The sequence below is a fragment of the Ochotona curzoniae genome, unplaced genomic scaffold (assembly GCF_017591425.1).
Source record: "Ochotona curzoniae isolate NIBS_2020 unplaced genomic scaffold, NIBS_Ocur_1.0 contig_64, whole genome shotgun sequence".
Taxonomy (NCBI): Eukaryota; Metazoa; Chordata; class Mammalia; order Lagomorpha; family Ochotonidae; genus Ochotona; species Ochotona curzoniae.
Window position 1 is genome coordinate 47,833,544 of NW_024466502.1, and position 17,333 is coordinate 47,850,876.

Sequence of the window (17,333 nt, forward strand, 5' to 3'; positions counted from 1 at the left end):
GCAAAGCTCCTTGACCTATAGAGTTCCTTGGGACACGGCAAAGACACCAGTAATTTGGGTCTCTTCCTGAGCAGCCCAGGCAGAAAAATGACAGTGAAACAAAATAGGTGTTTTATTAAAAAAAAAAATCATACAAGGGTCAGCTGTGTGATGTGGCACGTTATTCTGCAGCCCACAAACCCGGCACTGGCATCCCATCTAGGGAGCAGTTCTAAGTCCCCGCTGCTCCACTTCCAATCCCACTTCTACTAAGGCGCATGGGAAAGCCCTGGAAGACGGTCCAAGTGCTTGGGCCTCTGCACTTCTGGAAGTGTTCTGTGCTCTCGAGCTAACTCTGCTCAGCCCCTCAACAGCTAAGGCCATGTGGGGAGTGAACCAGCAGACTGGAAGATCTCCCTCCCTATCCCCTTCTTTCAAATAAATATTAAGTGCACATTAAAAATACGAGTTTAAAAAAATCATATAGGATATGACCAGTAAAGAGAAATCACAAACTAAAACCTGTAATATAATATAGTGACATGAAAAACTCCAGGTTGAATTGCTGTTTACCACAGAATTCTCTGGAAAGTCTAGAAATCATTTTTTTTCCCATCGAATCTGATGCATTGTCAGCAAAAGTAACTCCAATGGTAAGGTGTCAGGATAGCTTGACCCACGTGAAAGAAACACAGTCCCTACCAGTGTTGTAAAGGAAGCCGCTGCTGCAGACTCAACAGGGTCTGTCCTGTTCCTTCCCTCGGGGCCTTTACTCCATGCTGTTGAGAGTGACTGCTAAACTACAGCCAGGAGATTTTTCTTAGTTGAAAGCCAGATCCCGCCCTTTGTGCCGACAAGGCCCTGTTCGTATCATATTACATCCTGAAGGCCCTTACAAGCCCTGACCAGGCTTTGACTGAGGTCCGGCTCATTGCCTACAACAATTAAAAAGCATAAAGTGATTTGCGAACGCTTTCAGGCTAGATTCCCCCAGCGACACACAGGCTAGGTCCGGCAGCTACGCCCGCGGTAGCCGGGCGACGAAGCATTCCTCTCACCGGCTCATCCATCCTTTCCTCTCTGCAGGGTCCGGCCCCACCTGCGCTGCACCTGCGTCCCCCGCACACCTGAGGGCTGCAGGGGCGGACGGGAGCGGCGATTGGGGCCCAGGCATGGTCAGAGCGAGTCTCTCATTCGCCCTCAGCCGTGTGGGCGCCTTCACTGTCGTCCAGCACCCACGCCGGAGACCACCCCCACCACGCGCGCCTCCTTCCCACCGACGCGCGCCCTGGCCGCTCACCCGCGTCCCGCGCCTCCACGGCCCCCGCGCCTCCACGGCCCCCGCGCCTCCACGGCCCCCGCGCCTCCACGGCCCCCGCGCCTCCACGCCGGCTCCGAGCGACCCGGGCGCGCTTCCGGAGGGCGGGCCGGCCGGGCGTCTCCCGGGTTGTCGGCCCAGGAAGCCGCCTGAGTCTGGCGGGAGGCGCTGTCCTTCGGAGTAGCCGGCCTGTGCACGGGAAAGCTGTTGCTCTGAAACAAGGCGAATCCTGTGGAAGGAAAAGTGCCTTCCAGTAAAAACGCGCCCTCTGTCGAGTTAAAGACGTGTGCTCAGTGTAACATCTAACTACTTTACTGTAGGATCGTAAGTGTGGAAGGTATACCTCAAACTTGCCCCTTCTGTTGCCTGCAACGTGTGCATTCGTTCCTTTATGTGGCAAAAAGGGAATGAACAGTGCAGGGGGAAGTGAGGTTGGGAACCATGACTTTAAAATAAGGGAGGTGGGCCAGGGTTGAGTTACCCGCTGACAGGCCTCCCACATGGGCCTGTCTACATAAACTTGCAGCTCCTGTAGAGGTTGAAATATAGCAGATAAAGCCCAAGTGCTTGGGTCCCTGCCAACCCCCAGAGGAGACCTGTACCAGTCCCCGATTCCAGCCTGGGTCAGTTCAGACCCATAAGAGTGCAAGTTTGTCCGGACTGATCTACTGCCCATCCAGCTCCCTGCCTATGAAAGGAAGCCGCATGGGATGACCCGAAGCCTTGGGACCCTCCACCTACCTGGAAGATCCAGAAGTTCCTGGCTTCTGACCAGCTCAGCTCTAACTGTTGGAGCCATTTGGGGTGTGACCTGGCAGATGAATGTCACCCCTTTTCTCTGTAAATCTGCCTTTCTGGCAAAAATTAATATGTCTTATAAAAATAAATTTAAATGTAAAAAAGTCACCCTTAAAAAGACTTGTCCAAACATAAAATTGGAATATTTTGTATTCACTGAGGTATTTCAACTTATACTATATGGACAAATGAGCCATTTGGTTTGGATATTGGATATTAGAAAGTTGAGAGTAATCCCAGTAAAATGACAACAGAAGAATAAATCAATGAACAACCCATTCCTAAAATGACAAGACCAAAGTACCACCCATGTATATTTAATTCTGAATGTAAATGGCTTAAACTCAATCAAACATCATAGATTAGTAGACTGGATTAAAAAAACAAAACCCAGGTTTATTGTCTGGAGGAGACACACTCCAACAAAGATCAGCGGAAACTGTATCACATGGGTTTTGTGGTTTTCTGTTGGTTTCAGCTCTTCAAAACACTTTCTTCTGATTAAATCATCCAATGACTCGTAGATCATACAGTAGCATCATTTTACTCAAGGTTTTTGATTTTCATTTCTTCAGCTACACATTAGTCATTTAATAGCATGTTGATTAACTTGTTGGTGTTGTTAATTTCTTTTTTCTCCCTGAGGTTGATTTTGTTTTGTGGCTCTTCATTTAAGGGGATGTATAGAGTTGTGTAATGGAGACTGTCATATCTAGTAACATGTCATTTCACTTCATGGCATTGTAAATTTCTATTTTTCTTTCTATTGTTGATTTTGTATCATGACTTTGACGGGATGTACAGTAGCTGTGAAATGGAGACTAATATCCAGATGTGAGGATGCACCGTGGTATGCATTTCTGTTTCCAAAGATGGACTTAGAATGAAACTGTTTACTATATCTTGACAATAGGATTCTGGACTCTGTGCCATTGTCCATGCCCGCAATGATGGACATATGACTAGGTATGAAGAACTATATGTTAGTAATGATATAAAGGAACAAGATCGGGGGGGAAGGAATTGTGGAGGGGATAAGGGTATATGGAACTGTATCATAAAATGATAGCAATAGGGCCCAGCGCGGTGGCGCAAGTGGTTAAAGGTCCTCGCCTTGCACGCCCGGGATCCCATATGGGCGCCGGTTCTAATCCCGGCAGCCCCGCTTCCCTTCCAGCTCCCTGCCTGTGGCCCAGGAAAGCAGTCCGAGGACGGCCCAAAGCTTTGGGACCCTGCACCCGTGTGGGAGACCCAGAAGAGGCTCCTGGCTTCGGATCGGCATAGTATCGGCCATTGCGCTCACTTGGGGAGTGAATCATCGGACGGAAGATCTTCCTCTCTGTCTCTCCTCTCTGTATATCCGCCTTTCCAATAAGAAAATAATAAAAATAAATCTTTAAAAAAAAAATGATAGCAATAATAATAAAATGTAAAAAAAAAAAGTTGAGAGTATGTTGACAGCTTGAATTTTCTTTCAAAGTAGTATATTTTGGGTTATTGATGAAGTCTAAATAAAATAGCTCCTTCTATTAAAGTGGAGGAAAAATCAATAAAATTCGATAAGTAGCTTGATGGTTATTTTCAAGAAGGTAATGTTGTAATTGTCGAAAGCCAAAATCTTAGTTTACTTCAAACAGAAAGTTCAAATTCATTTGCTGTAAATTCTTCTTCACAAAATATTTGTTAAAATAAATGTCATCAAAACCACATAGACAACTTTTTTATTGTATCCGTATTAGGTACAATCAAAAAATAAAAATATCACACTCCGGAACATGACACAGTAGATTTATACAATACAAATGTAAAGAACATAGATAAGACTTGAAGTATGTGCTCTTTAACCACACCCATATCACAGAGTTTTTAAAACTAAGCTTTACAATTCACTTATCTGAAACTCTAGAGTTAGGAGAGGATGGATGCCATGAAATGGTCAATCCCAGGCTTATATGAGACAGTTCTATTGGCGGGTTTATTTGTGAGGAGAAACACTTTACTGTAACTTTTTTGTTAACGGAGCCATGGCTGAGCAGTGACATTGTTAAGTCATGGAGGAGAAAGCAGGTATAAGTATTACTTTAGGAATGATAACAACAAGATTGACATTTATTAAGTCATACATACTTGCTAATAGCTTATAAATTATAAAACGTAGTTATGGAAGTTAATGTTTTAGATAGGAAGGTTATAAACAGAACTGATTAAACTTTCAAATGATCCCTTAAGTGAGGCTTTATTTTTTCTTATAAAATACCTTCTTTTGGGAACAGGTTATTTATCCTTTTTGGTGATCTTAGAAGAGGCCAGGAGACCACAGATACAGATCAACCCTGATGAAGTGTGACTGTGAAGAACCACAGGCAGCAGACACAACAAGCATGACAGCATGGGGAACTGACCTGGGTGGAATAACAGCCCAACCGTGTGTCAGCATATTTGAAGGGAGTTGGGTTTATGCAGCATATACTAACCAAAGAGGGTTATTTAACTTTCTAAGATGTCAGTGCAAAACTAGAATTTTCTTCAAAAACATTTTCTGATGAATTTCAACCATATTTAGATTTAGTAAAGAATCAAACACAATAAAATCTCCATTTGCTCAGAGAGCACAGCAAACCAGCTGACAAGACTTTATTTTAAACACAAAGTGTTGAGACTGCCAAGGTATAAGATCATGTCTCCGCTGTATAAAGGCAATGCCTGCTACAGTATAAATGTTAGTCAAGGAGTTGTCATGAATACTTCGGATCTTCAAAACTTAGCCATCTCTAGACCAAAGGAAATACAAAGCCACACGATACTCGGGAACTCTACAAACCCATGCTTCTTTTATTCCTCTTCTGCTGCATTTGTCTCTGAGTACATCGGCCAGAGCGCTGCATTGGGGCGGTAGACAAAAGCATCGGTTTCATTTCCCAACTCTGACAGCTGTTCCAGTGACACACAAGGATAGTGGTCTTTTAACATGTCTGGCAATTTTGAGGTCTTCTCTTGAATACGTCGGGAACGTCTCACTGGTGTCAGAAACTTCAATTCTTGAAACACAGAATTTGTTTCATCAAATTGCATCTTCTTTTTTGCACTGAAAAAAAAAAAAAAAAAAAAAAAAAAACCCAGAATTATCCCCAGAGTTACAAAACAAAGTTAAGTTCTTCTTTTAATTATTGACTTATTTCAAAGAGCAACAGAGAGAACGGGGTCTTCCATCTGCTGGGCCGCTCCCCAGGACTGGACCAGTCAAACCCGAACCAGGCACTTCATCCAGATCTCCCACTGGGTGGCAGGGACCCAAGCACAGGAGTCATCTTTCCCAGGTAACTAGCAGGGAGCTGGATTGGAAGTGGAGCAGCAGGGACTTACACCAGCACCCATATAGGACGCCCAGCTCATGGGCAGAGGATTAGCCTGCTATATCACAGCACCAATCCCAGAAGTTAACATTTCTGCTTTAACCTTTTATGCTCTTTAACATTCTAACACTTACATGTTACAGCCATGTGAGTGTTTCCCTTGCAGAACGGCAGAGGTACTATAAGCTCCTTGGAGTGAGGGACTTAGTCCCTTCCATTCCTTGATAAAGCTCGCACACAGTGATTGCCTGAGTATCTGCAGAATGGCTAATGCCCACAAAGTAGCACCTATTACTAATATACTCAGAATACGTAAAATGATATAACAGTTTCCTTTTCAAAATGGCAGTATTTAGAAAAAAGCAAAGCAGATAGAGTATTTAAAAGGTGAAATGTTCTAATGGCATTTGGTCATTTAATTTACTGGAAAGCTCTTTTTATATTAGTAAATGACAGTTGTAATCTGGAGTGACCTTAGACATTTCCAAGTGTCACAGTGACCATCTCTGTCTGAAACAAGTCACAGCACACACATTTCTAAAGTGTACCTTTGCAAGAATGGTGTGGTAGATACATTGTATTTAATTATGCTACTTGATCCAGCTTCTGTACTGGGGGTTAGGACATCACTGGCTGAATCTTTCATTTTGTCATCTTGTTCTTCTTCACAATCTGCAAATGCCACACTGCTGTAATGTTTGCTCTCCTCCTCCTGTTTTACTGGTGTCTGTTTAAGGCCTTTCTCTTCAGTGTCGTCTTCTTGGGTTTCTTCCTTGGTTCCACAAGCCTCTTCAGTTTTTCCTCCTACAGAGAATACATTGAGAATTTAGGCTGTTGGCTAAATTTGAGGAACAAAACCAAAAGCCATTAAAGGTTTTCTTATTTGACCCATATTTTCAAAACAAAGAACCAAAGCTAACTGCCATTTCTTAATCATCACTTCTAAGTGAGCACTGTCTTGGGAGTGGGCATTTGGCACAGCGGTAAAGATACCCATCTCTCGTCCTGGAGTGCCAGGGTTCCAGTCCTGGCTGTGCTTCCAATCCCAATAGTGCTTCTCCGCCTTTCAAATAAGTAAAATTTGGGGGAAAAAGTAACTACAAAAACTAACTGCTACAAATGAAACAAAAACCAAGGATTATTGGAACCCACAGAAAGAACAACTAATTGTGTTCAGGGTGCATAGAGCTGGCAAGGGAAGGACTCACAAATAGTATTTATGCTGAATCTTGAAAAATGAGTATGGAACAAACCAAGAAAGAAGTCTTAGCATGATATCCAAAAGGACTATTAATATAACATTAAAGAGTCAATGTGCTAATAATTTAGGGTAATGAGCACAGTGGCAGTGTGGGAGGGAGGAGCCCACATAGGCAGGCATGGGCAAGAATGTACACCACAAGTTTGATAAAAATTTCACTGGCAAGAAGGACGTAATATTTGGTGGACGTGAAAGACTGTCTAGAATAGCAGAGAATAAAAAGGAATGATCTATGATGGTAAGAAGACAAAGTTGTTGCAGCAACCTAAGCCAGGTAGGGAGTAGAGGTCAGGAAAGGAAGGGCCTAATGGAAAAATACTTCTGAGTCAGAAAGTCAGAAGCATGCAGATAAGGGCCTCCCTTCTAAGCTCTGGCTTAGAAATCGGAGGTACTAATTTCTTTTGATTGTTTTTTCTCTTGATTTTTCTGATGCCAGAAGAGAGTTGTTGTTTAAGATTTACCTTATTTGTATTGGAATGGCAGTTGTACAGACGAGAGGTCTAACAGAGAGCAAGATCTTCAATTACATGGTTCAATCCCCAAGCGGTCACAATAGCTGGAGTGGAGCCAATCCAAAGCCAGGACCCAGGAGCCTCTTCCGGGTCTCCCAAGCAGATGCAGAGTCCCAAGGCATTGGGTCGTCCTTGACTGCCTTCCCAGGCCACAAGCAGGGGGCTGGATGGGTTGGGGCCACCAGGATTACAATCGGAGCCCATATAGGATCCTGGTACTTTAAACATGAGGACTTTAACCACGATGCTATCACACAAGGCCTTAGAAAGGAGGTTTATGGTTTTGTTTGTTTGTTTGTTTTTTGTTTTGATTTCCATTCTGGAGAAGAGGACAATGGGCATGGAAAACCAGTTTGAGGAGATAAAGAGTCCTAACCAAACACATTAGATTGAAAATATCTGTGAGCCATACTGGCGAATCCATTAAGCTGAAAAAGTCTCTTGATTTAATTTTTTTTAAGACTTATTTTTTATTATTTTTTATTGTAAAGGTAGATATACAGAGAGGAGAGACAGAGAGGAAGATCTTCCGTCCGATGATTCACTCCCCAAGTGAGTTTTTGTCTAATGTTGACACAACATATTTGAACAAAAATTGTTTTCCAGTTTATATATGTGACAGCTATAAATCCCTTTGGTATCTCTATCCTGAATGAACTTTACTAGAGCACAGAACAGACAACAGGATTTAATAGGTGAAGTCTTTAGAGATGAGCCAATTAACTGTCCCAATTTTTTAAAAAATTACTTATTTTTTATTTTTGTTTGGAATGATAGAGAAACAAAGAGCCAGGTCCCTTTCCAAATTACCCACAAGAGCCTGGGCTGGGTCGGGCCAAAGCCAGGAACTGCAAACTCAGACCAGCCCTCTCCCAATCACATGGTAGGGACCTCAGAAGACAACTTGGATTCTGACCCAGAACTCCTAACTATAATTTTTTCTTTATTATACACAAGGCTACTTTATCACAGCAATGGATAAACAGAAAGAAACAGCTTACATAATTTACTAAGTTAAAAAGGGTAAAGGAAACAACTTGTAAACAAATGAACAAAATCACAACTCATTTGAAAGAACCAAAAGAAAAGAAATGAAAACTTACCAAGATTAGCCTCTTGAGTTTTCGTTGTTAGAATGTCTGCGATTACATGCCGCAACTCTTCCATGGGCTTAATTGTGTTTTTTAATGAAGAAAGGAGAGCCATTAGTTTTATTTTCTCAGACATCCACTAGATGTTCCAAATTAAGCACTGAGACTAGTGATTAAGGTTTCCTATTTTAAAATAGAAGTGTTCTTTCTTCTTTTTAATGACTTTATTTCAAAGGTCAAGTAAGCAGTCCCGGATAACTTAGCATTCCTGAATTCCCATTGTGTTTCCAGTTTTTTGGATCCCTGTTCTCCACCTTCTGCTCTGGGATCCCATCTTCCTGTTCACGTTGCCGCCTCCTCTGCCCAGCAGTGGCTCTCACTACACATCCCGACTACACTGCAGGAAGCTGTCTGAAAGGCAGCGTCCTTTCTGGTTCACCGAGCGGAGACCTAACACTCCCTTCCAATCCATTCTGCCACATACAATAATGCTTTGGGAAAGTGTTTTCACATGTAATGAACAATCAGGAATATCTGTCCAATATTTGATTTTTGATTCAGGTGAAAGGTCGAGTTCAGCATTTATAGGTTTTGCTGAGAACGAACCTTTCTTAAGGGAAGTCCAAGAAGGAATTGTTCAGAATTATTAACACAAACAATTCCAAGTGTATTTCTGAGGGTCTTAGACGACAGGAATTACGTTTTTAGACATTTCCCTATAAAAAACAAAAAGTCATCAATCCAAGGGGAACTCTTGAGCAATGATTTAACCTGCACACAGGGCCTCCTGTGTCCACAGATTTTCATGTGGGCAGGACCGTTTCACAGTGTATAAATGCCAAGTACATTCAGGCAAACTTATGGGCAGATTTCTGTCACAAGGCTGGCAAAGTTTGACTGCATTGTAAAAGGTGATTTAGTTTTATTTGCTTTATATTCAGTAAAAACCTTGATATTCAAATCAGTTTCACAGTAAATGTCCCAAACTGCAAATGTATACAATGACATGTTGAGCTAAGACATTCCTCAAAAATACTTTCAGCAAATTCATATTTCAACTTCTATGGAAGTATGCCTGCATTAAGGTGGAGTGTGGACTGTCTGGTTCTGCCAAGGACACAGAAGGTGGGATTCAGAAATCGGGAAATCTATAGCAGCCTAATTTTTAAGTTGGAAGTTGTGCACGGCCCATGAATTCCCCACCTTTGTACTAAGGTCTGATTATCCCTAGTACAGGAGGAACAGTTTTAGAAGGCTGAAAAACAGCTTCTGTAATCCAATTCCTTGGTTTTGACCTTACTACCAAATATACTAATTATACAATAAAACCACAATTTGATCAAGGTATACTGTGATGTGTTCTGTATCTTTTACACTGTAGAAATAAAGACAAACTTTCATCCCACCTGAGCCCCTGCCAGAAGGGCTTTCTCATAGATTCCAATAATCTCTTCAACAGAGCTTGTGTCTGCCTCCAGTTTTGCAATACAAATCCAATATTTAACGAGTTTTTTGGCATCTGGAATATTTTTAATCAAGTCATTCAATGTGGCCAATATTTCTTCTTTTTGGCATCCCTAAAACAGCAAAAAATAAAGTGCGTGGAATTTTTTTTTTTAACCTGAAAATTATGAACATATAAAAACTAAATTTATCAATATCAAAGTCATCCTAACTCGAAACTTATTTTGAATCACCAACAAGAAGCAGATCATCAATTTGAGTATAATGAAACACAGATTGGTATATATATAAGGAATCCTCAAAAAACTAACAGAAAATGTGTATTACAAAAAATTATGTATGGGGCCGGCAGCGTGGCCTAGCGGCTAAAGTCTTCGCCTTGAACACACCCGGGATCCCATATGGGCGCCGGTTCTAATCTCAGCAGCCCCACTTCCCATCCAGCTTCCTGCTTGTGGCCTGGGAAAGCAGCCGAGGATGGCCCAGAACCTTGGGACCCTACACCCATGTTGGATACTCGGAGGAGATTCCTAGATTCTGGCTTCGAACCGGCATAGCATCAGCTGTTGCACTCACTTGGGGAGTGAATCATCGGACTGAAGATCTTCCTCTCTGTCTCTCCTCCTCTCTGTATATCTGACTTTGTAATAAAAATAAAATAAATCTTTAAAAAAAATTACATATGGATTTTAAAATCTTTCTGCATCCAAATTAACTAATTGCTTAATTCTATATTTTCATTAACACTTAGCAAAATGTTTATTTTTATTATTTTTGAGACAGAAAGCAAGCTTTTACCTGCTGGTTCAGTCCTGTAATGTCTGCAACAGTGAGGACTGCACCAGCCAAGGCTGTCCCAAGTGGGTGGCAGGGACTCAAGCACTAGGCCACCCTCTGTTGCTTTCAGGAGCATAAGCAGGAAGCCAGGCTGTAAGCAGAGCTGCCAGGACTTGCCCCAGTCACTCAGATCTGGGTCATGGGCCTTCTAGGTAGGGACTTAACCGCTGCACCAGGAACATGACTCCCCTAGGAACATATCTATTTTTTTCTTAAAGATTTATTTATTTATTTATTGGAAAGTCAGATATACAGAGAGGAGGAGAGACAGAGAGGAAGAGAAAGATCTTCAGTCCAATGATTCACTCCCCAACTGAGCGCAACGGCTGATGCTATGCTGATCCCAAGCCAGGAGCCAGGAGCCGGGTCTCCCACACGGGTACAGGGTCCCAAGGCTTTGGGCTGTCTTCGACTTTCCAGGCCACAAGCGAAGAGCTCGATGGGAAGTGGAGTTGCTGGTATTAGAACCGGCACCGATATGGGATCACGGGGCGTTCAAGGCAAGGACTTTAGCCACTAGGCCACGCTGCCAGGCCCCCTAGGACATTTCTAAAGTATTCTACCACTTCACTTGGTTATGGTGTTTATCTGCTTATATACAGTATGGTTCCAAGTCAATAACTTCTTTAGAATTTTTGAGGAAGGTTCTATTTTTATTTATTTGAAACGAGAGGGAGAGACAGAGATCTTCTGTCTGCTGGTTCACTCCTACAAATGGCTATAAGGGTTTGGTTTGGGCCAGGCTGAAGTCATGAGCCACAGTTCAGTCATGGTCATGGCAGCGTGACAAGCAGCAGCTTACTGCACTGTGCCACACAGCATCTATCAAATGTCTGAGTGAGAACAGCCACAGGGTTTTTTCCTCCATATTTGCTGGGTTTTGAGATGAAGGTCAAAATTAATGTAGAATGGATTTGTAAGGCATATTTAATTAAACAGCAAGTCAAAAAAAAAATCTCATACCATCAAAGCAAAAAAAAAAAAACACACACAAAAACTTTATATCAGAAAAATAAGTTGGATCAGAGTTTTCCTAGTTTTCACAAGTCTTCAGAACCACAAAGGGTTTAGAGATGCTCATCTGTCATATCCTATATTCAGGATTGTTATAGATGGGTCACAAAGACAAAGTTAGAGAGCAGCCAAGTAATGAAAGTATTCTAGAACTGATTTTAATATTCCAGAGGATTCTAATCCAAATAGTAACATTTTACATTAAGTTCAAGGCAGAAACGATATTGGCTTGCAACGAACTTTGAGAATTATTTTCACAAATTTGAATTTAATCTGTGATAATGGCTCATATAATGACTATGATTAATAACACTTGTGTAACTACCCTTTGGTAAAACATGTGAGTATAAAATGTTTTAAATATGTTAAACAGAGGAAAGAAACCAAAAAACTAGAGTTGAAAGTAAATATCTACCCCATCCACTGGATGTTAACACCTCACAATATTTGTACCTCAAGTTAAAAAAAATTTTTTTTTGGCCAGTGCTGTGGCATAATGGCTTAAACCACCACCTGCAGTACCAGCAGCTGATATGGCGCCAGTTAGAGACCTGGCTATTTCACTTCGGATTCAGTTCCCTGCTATTGCATCTAGAAATGCAGTGGAAGATGGCCCCAGTGCCTGGCCCCGCCCCCACAGGAGACCCAGAAGAAGCTCCTGGCTCCTGCTGCCTTCAGCTGGGCCCAGCCCTGGTAGTCACAGTCATTTGATGAGTGAACCAGTGATGGAAGACTTCTGTGTCCCTGTCTCTCCTTCTCTGTAAATTTGTCTTTCAAATAAATACAACTTTAAAAAACAAAAACCAAAGACCAAAACCCAACAACCTAATTAGCCTTCTGACATAACTTACGTAAACTCAACGCAAAATGTAGTCATGGAACACTAACAGTCTCCCAACTAACAAGCAAGGCAGTGCATCTTACACTCAATTACAGCGAGAAAACTTCACAGCATTAATTCAACAGCAAATCACAGACATTACTCGGTCAAAAAGATGAACAATATCATTTGTAAACTTTACAAAGGTAATTTTCAAACTACACCATGTTCTACAAAAGTTGTACAAAACAAACTGTACCGCACTGATGAGGTTGAGGCACTCGGCAATGGTCTTGTTCACTTTGTCAGTGAATAATCTTTGTTCATCCTCTTCTGCCATGGTTGTCCAGAAGGACCCGACTGGGGTTTCCTCCTGCTCTTTGGGCTCAGGCTGCTTGACCCCTGGGTTAGGAGGCCTTTTCAGCACCCTATCCTTAGCAGCTTTCCACTCACTCAGACGAGATCTGCAGGGAGAAGCAGGACAGAAACATCACTGTGACACTGAGGAGAGAATGCGAACAAATGATGGAGAACTTTAAAAGGACTTCAGGTCTTTAAGTATTTCCATGCGAGGGGTTCGCAGTTGGAAAAGACTGAATACACTGAGATCAACTCAAAGACCCCAAGAATTCATTTTTAAATGGAGAGGCTGCATAAAGTGCTGCCCAACTACCCTGCACATGGGTCACCAAATGCCACGTAAGAAAACACCTGAAGACATTAACTGCTGATCATGCTGTTCCGTGACACACGACATCCCGCACACCACACAACACACGAAAAACCCAGCACGTCCAAGGACATCACAAACCAAATCCAAAAGGGAAATCCTACTGAAAATTAACATAATCAAATAACGGGAATGACAGCTACTTACCTTCTCTGTTCTGCAGTTTCTTTGGGCTGACCTGCCTTACTGCTAACAGCTGCTTTTGCGCTTGCAGCAGGTCTCTGCTGGCCTGTGGGCTTGGGCTTCTCCACCAACTTGGTAGTGGAAGCTGCAGCAGGCTTCGCCCTCAGCGTGGGCACCACACCGCGGGACTGTGCTTGGTTTCGTCTTATGTCCTGAGAAGTGCTGGCTTTAATGCTGGGGAAGGCTGCTTTGGACTGTAATGATTGTTTCTCCTGAGGCCCTTTGCGGATGGTAACACTGGCAGAGCTTCTAGCGACGCCTGGTTCCCTGGTGTGGTGGGTTTTGATCTGGTGACTTCTGATAGGAGGTCGTACCAGCTGCGTACCCTGAGCTGTCTTGTGTGAAACCTGCTCACTTTTCACTGTTGCACTGCTAGTGTTTACAGGCTGCGGCTTTGGGACTTTGGAGATGGCACTCATGAGTGTTTTTGTTGTTGTCGAACTCACATCTTTGCCAGGGTGTGGTTTCCGGAATGAATTAACTTTAGACTGGACGATTTGGCCACGGTAAGCTCCAAGCACAGGCTTTTTGGGCATGTTAGAATCTTGTTTTGTCTTTTCCACAGTCACTGGCTTCTTATTGTTGTTTTTAAGGTGGTATGCTTGGCTCAATGTCATATGCTGACTGTGGCAGTCGTCCTTAACTGGTAGCTGTACAGCCTGATTTTCGTCATGTAAAGGTTTCCCACCAATTGCTGAAGCTGAACTGTTCAGTTCATTAGACGGCTTCAACGGAATGCCATCCTTGTTCTGTGCTGCATTATTTTTGTTCTTTATAGGTCTATTGATATTTTCTTTATCAGCCTAAGAGAATAATTGCAGACACATCAGTAAGTTGTGATTCATTTCTTTCAGAAAGAGCTTAGGAAAGGGGGCAAGCAACCGTCAGTGTTCTATTTCTGTCTTACCATTTTCACCTTAAGATTCGGAGCTCTAGTTCCTTTCTGGATCTGGTCCTCAGATATCATCACTGTTTGGTTTCCACAACTTAAAAAAGAAAAGAAATATATCAATCCTATACTAAGGAGATTCCCATCTCACTAAAACTGGAGGACAATAATAATTAACCAACATCACAGTTATCAAACAATATTTCATTGGGTTAGTTTTAGCACTAACAGATTTTTTAAACAGAAAAAAAAATTGTTGTACAGCCTTGCCAAAAGAAATCCAAACTTTATGCCTCACATCCACGCACAGCTTTTTCTACTACAATAAAGAATTTCTTGGTTGCATTGCACTTACATCACAGATCCAAAGCAATATTCTCTCTAACTCAGCCTCATCTCCCTTTATAAGTTTAGGCTGACCAGTAAAGGTTGCGAGAATCTTTTAGGTGATTCTAAAGTGAAGTGGGGGAGGAGATGGTGTGGCGGTGCGAGGAGTCAGACACGCCATCAACTCTAAAAACTGACCCCAAACTTAGAGATTGTTAAAACGTGAAATAAAATTTAACATTTAGAATCAACAAGCTCCGATATTTGTATGAGTTGCTAGTTTTGGTTACACTGCCTTTCCCACCTGGCTGTGCGGTTTGGACAAGCTGGGATCACACATTTTGACTGACGGCTGCACTAATAATGGCAGACCCAGATTCCAGCCCTGTCTAGAAGGATGCTATTGCTGGTTAACATTTCAGAGCGCAGGAACCTTCCATCTTTCCACTTCCACATAATTTCATGAGCTTTGCTTTCGCCACAACCATGTGACATGAAAAACTTAAACAAAATAATCCCAAGGTTTTTCTAGGGTATTGAGATCAAAACAACCTTCAAATTTCCATACTTTGGAAATCCCCATGCCACCACATTCACAGAAAACAAGTATGTGTTTGTGTGTGTGTGTGTGTTTAATAGTCTACATCAGTTTAGATACAAAACAATAATCTAACAGTATACACCACCCAGTCACGTAGCCACCTGCCTCATGTGGCCACTGAGGTGGCCTGACATGGAATAGTCCCATGGAAATGTGTTGAAAGTGAGAAACAGCCCACAGACTTGAAAACTGTATACACAGAAAGGATGCCAAAATAAAATAAAATAAAAATGAAAAACGTGAACTCACCTGGATAATATTCGATTTTCCTGCTTCAATGAAAAAAAGGTTTTTCTTCTTAACAAATGTTCCTTGAGTTTCTGTTTCCTTTGTTCTAAAACATAAAACAGAACAATGTTAGTCAAAACAGCAGACACTGTTAAGTGAAGATTCTTCTTGCAAAAACTGCTGTTCAGATCACATTTTACATGGAACACAAAATGGCCCTGAACAGTCTTGTTTTTGAGAAATAGCTCTATTAATAAGAGAGAGGGACCAAAAGGCCTCCAAACCACTATTGCATAAGAATCTCCTTCTGCACTGTGTGGGCAAATAATCAATTTCCATGTGACCAGGAGGCAAGCTTGACAAGGAACCATCAAGTGGCAGAGAAGAGACACTACACTGCCCAGTTCTAACAGCAGAACTGGCTTAGGGGAGAATTTACTTTTTATTTTCTTAGGTGCAGAACAAAGAAATTGACAGTGTTTGTTTAGCCCTACTTCAAATTTGTCACCAAGTCAAAGCTGAAGAAGTTAAATTGGAAACATCAGGTACTACACTTGATCTTAGCCAAAAGGCTGAGAAGCGATAAACTGGAAACATCAGAAGAGGCCGGCCCACTTTGGTCAGTAGCCTTGCGCCCTGGCCTACAGATGGGCATGGCGCAGGCGTGGTGGACCCTTGTCCCCGCTGCCCTCAGGGACACCAAAAAGCCGTTCCCGGGACCCCAAAATTCATTCCCGGGAACCCTCAAAGCCACTCCAGGGATCCCCAAAAGTCACTCGCGCGACCCTAAATGCCACTCCCGGGAACCCCAAAAGCCACTCCCGTACGCCAACGCCACTCCCGGGATCCCCAAAAGTCACTCCCGGGACCCCCAACGCCCACGGGTCCCAGCCTCGTCCCGGCCTGAGGCACCTGCACGAGAGGACTCGTTCTCCACCGCCCAGAGCCGCCCCGCCGGGATCCTCGCACAGCCGGCTGGAGGACCGGAGGCCCTGCCCGGGGCTGGCCCCACGCCCTCCCGCCCGCCCGCTGCCCCCTGAGGGCGGCTCGCGCAGTACGGCCGCCGCGACCCTCACCCCTGAATTCGGACTGGCTCCTCCGACTCGGGGGCAGCTTCAGGTCTCGGGGCACCGGAGGAGTGCTCATTGGAGACTGCGGGCTCGGGCCTCACACTGCGCACCGCGCGCACCGCGCCCCCCGGCGCCGGTTTATGACAGCGCGGGCGCCTCCTCCGCCCATTGGTGCCGGCGTAAATTGAATGGGCCAATGGGCGCCGAGGGGGCGGAGCGTGCGCCGCGGTTTCCGAGAGCGGGTTCACAGCCAGCCGATCCTGCAGGTTTCAAACTGCAACGGCGTTTTCCAGCCCGGGCGCGCAGCCTCAGAGGAGTCGGCGTACTCAAGCCTTACGAAACAGCGCAAGGAGGTGGGAGGTTGGACAAGTCCTTTGCCACTAGGAGAGGGAAAACAAGTATGGTTTGGCCGCGCCTCTTGCAAAAGGAGCAGTGAGCTGCGTACCGAAAGCACGTGTATTTCTTGAACTTCATAGCTCGGTTTCAGAGGTGACAGGCTCAGAAATAGTTTTCCCACGTTTGCCGAGATTGCAAAAGGGAACGGACATCAGACCCCATTTTCAATACTTGTATGCTGTACAGTTATCAGCTGCAAAAAAAGGGGGAGCTGGGAGAGGACAGGAGGAAGAGGCATAACCTGAGATGCGCCCTCCCTTTCTGAAAGTTGTATAAATAGCATTTACTTGAGACACTTTTAGTGTGCTGCTATAAATCTCAGTGCTCCTCCCCTAAAAATAGCAAGCCACACCGACACCCAACCCACAAGAGAAACCTAAATAATTCACAACCACAAGGTTTTAGGGTGAGAGTCGGAGTTAGGCAGAGGCCTGGCTGGCGTTTCTTCCTCTTGCTTGGTGA

At 43.6% G+C, this 17,333-nt stretch overlaps 1 protein-coding gene and 1 pseudogene across 1 annotated transcript; both read right to left on the bottom strand.

The window, feature by feature from the left end:
• Nucleotides 1-4,686: 4,686 nt before the first annotated feature.
• LOC121163725 (cytoskeleton-associated protein 2-like) lies at nt 4,687-16,551 on the bottom strand. The gene is made up of 9 exons (XM_040991467.1): nt 16,482-16,551; nt 15,427-15,511; nt 14,268-14,346; nt 13,325-14,163; nt 12,707-12,911; nt 9,719-9,889; nt 8,325-8,391; nt 5,997-6,252; nt 4,687-5,180 (listed from the first exon to the last, which is right to left on the bottom strand). Exons 1-9 carry the CDS (start codon nt 16,549-16,551, stop codon nt 4,928-4,930), a joined length of 2,025 nt encoding a protein of 674 aa, XP_040847401.1. The 3' UTR covers nt 4,687-4,927.
• Nucleotides 15,871-15,989, bottom strand: LOC121163808 (annotated as a pseudogene).
• Nucleotides 16,552-17,333: the final 782 nt, after the last annotated feature.

Excerpts from the sequence above, each read along its gene's own strand:
- LOC121163725 (XM_040991467.1), bottom strand. The coding sequence starts at position 16,551 with ATGAGCACTCCTCCGGTGCCCCGAGACCTGAAGCTGCCCCCGAGTCGG. Across the intron at positions 14,347-15,426 it reads GAAAATCGAATATTATCCAG|TTGTGGAAACCAAACAGTGA; the intron begins GTGAGTTCACGT and ends TTCTTTTTTAAG. Across the intron at positions 12,912-13,324 it reads GAAACTGCAGAACAGAGAAG|ATCTCGTCTGAGTGAGTGGA; the intron begins GTAAGTAGCTGT and ends TTCTCCCTGCAG.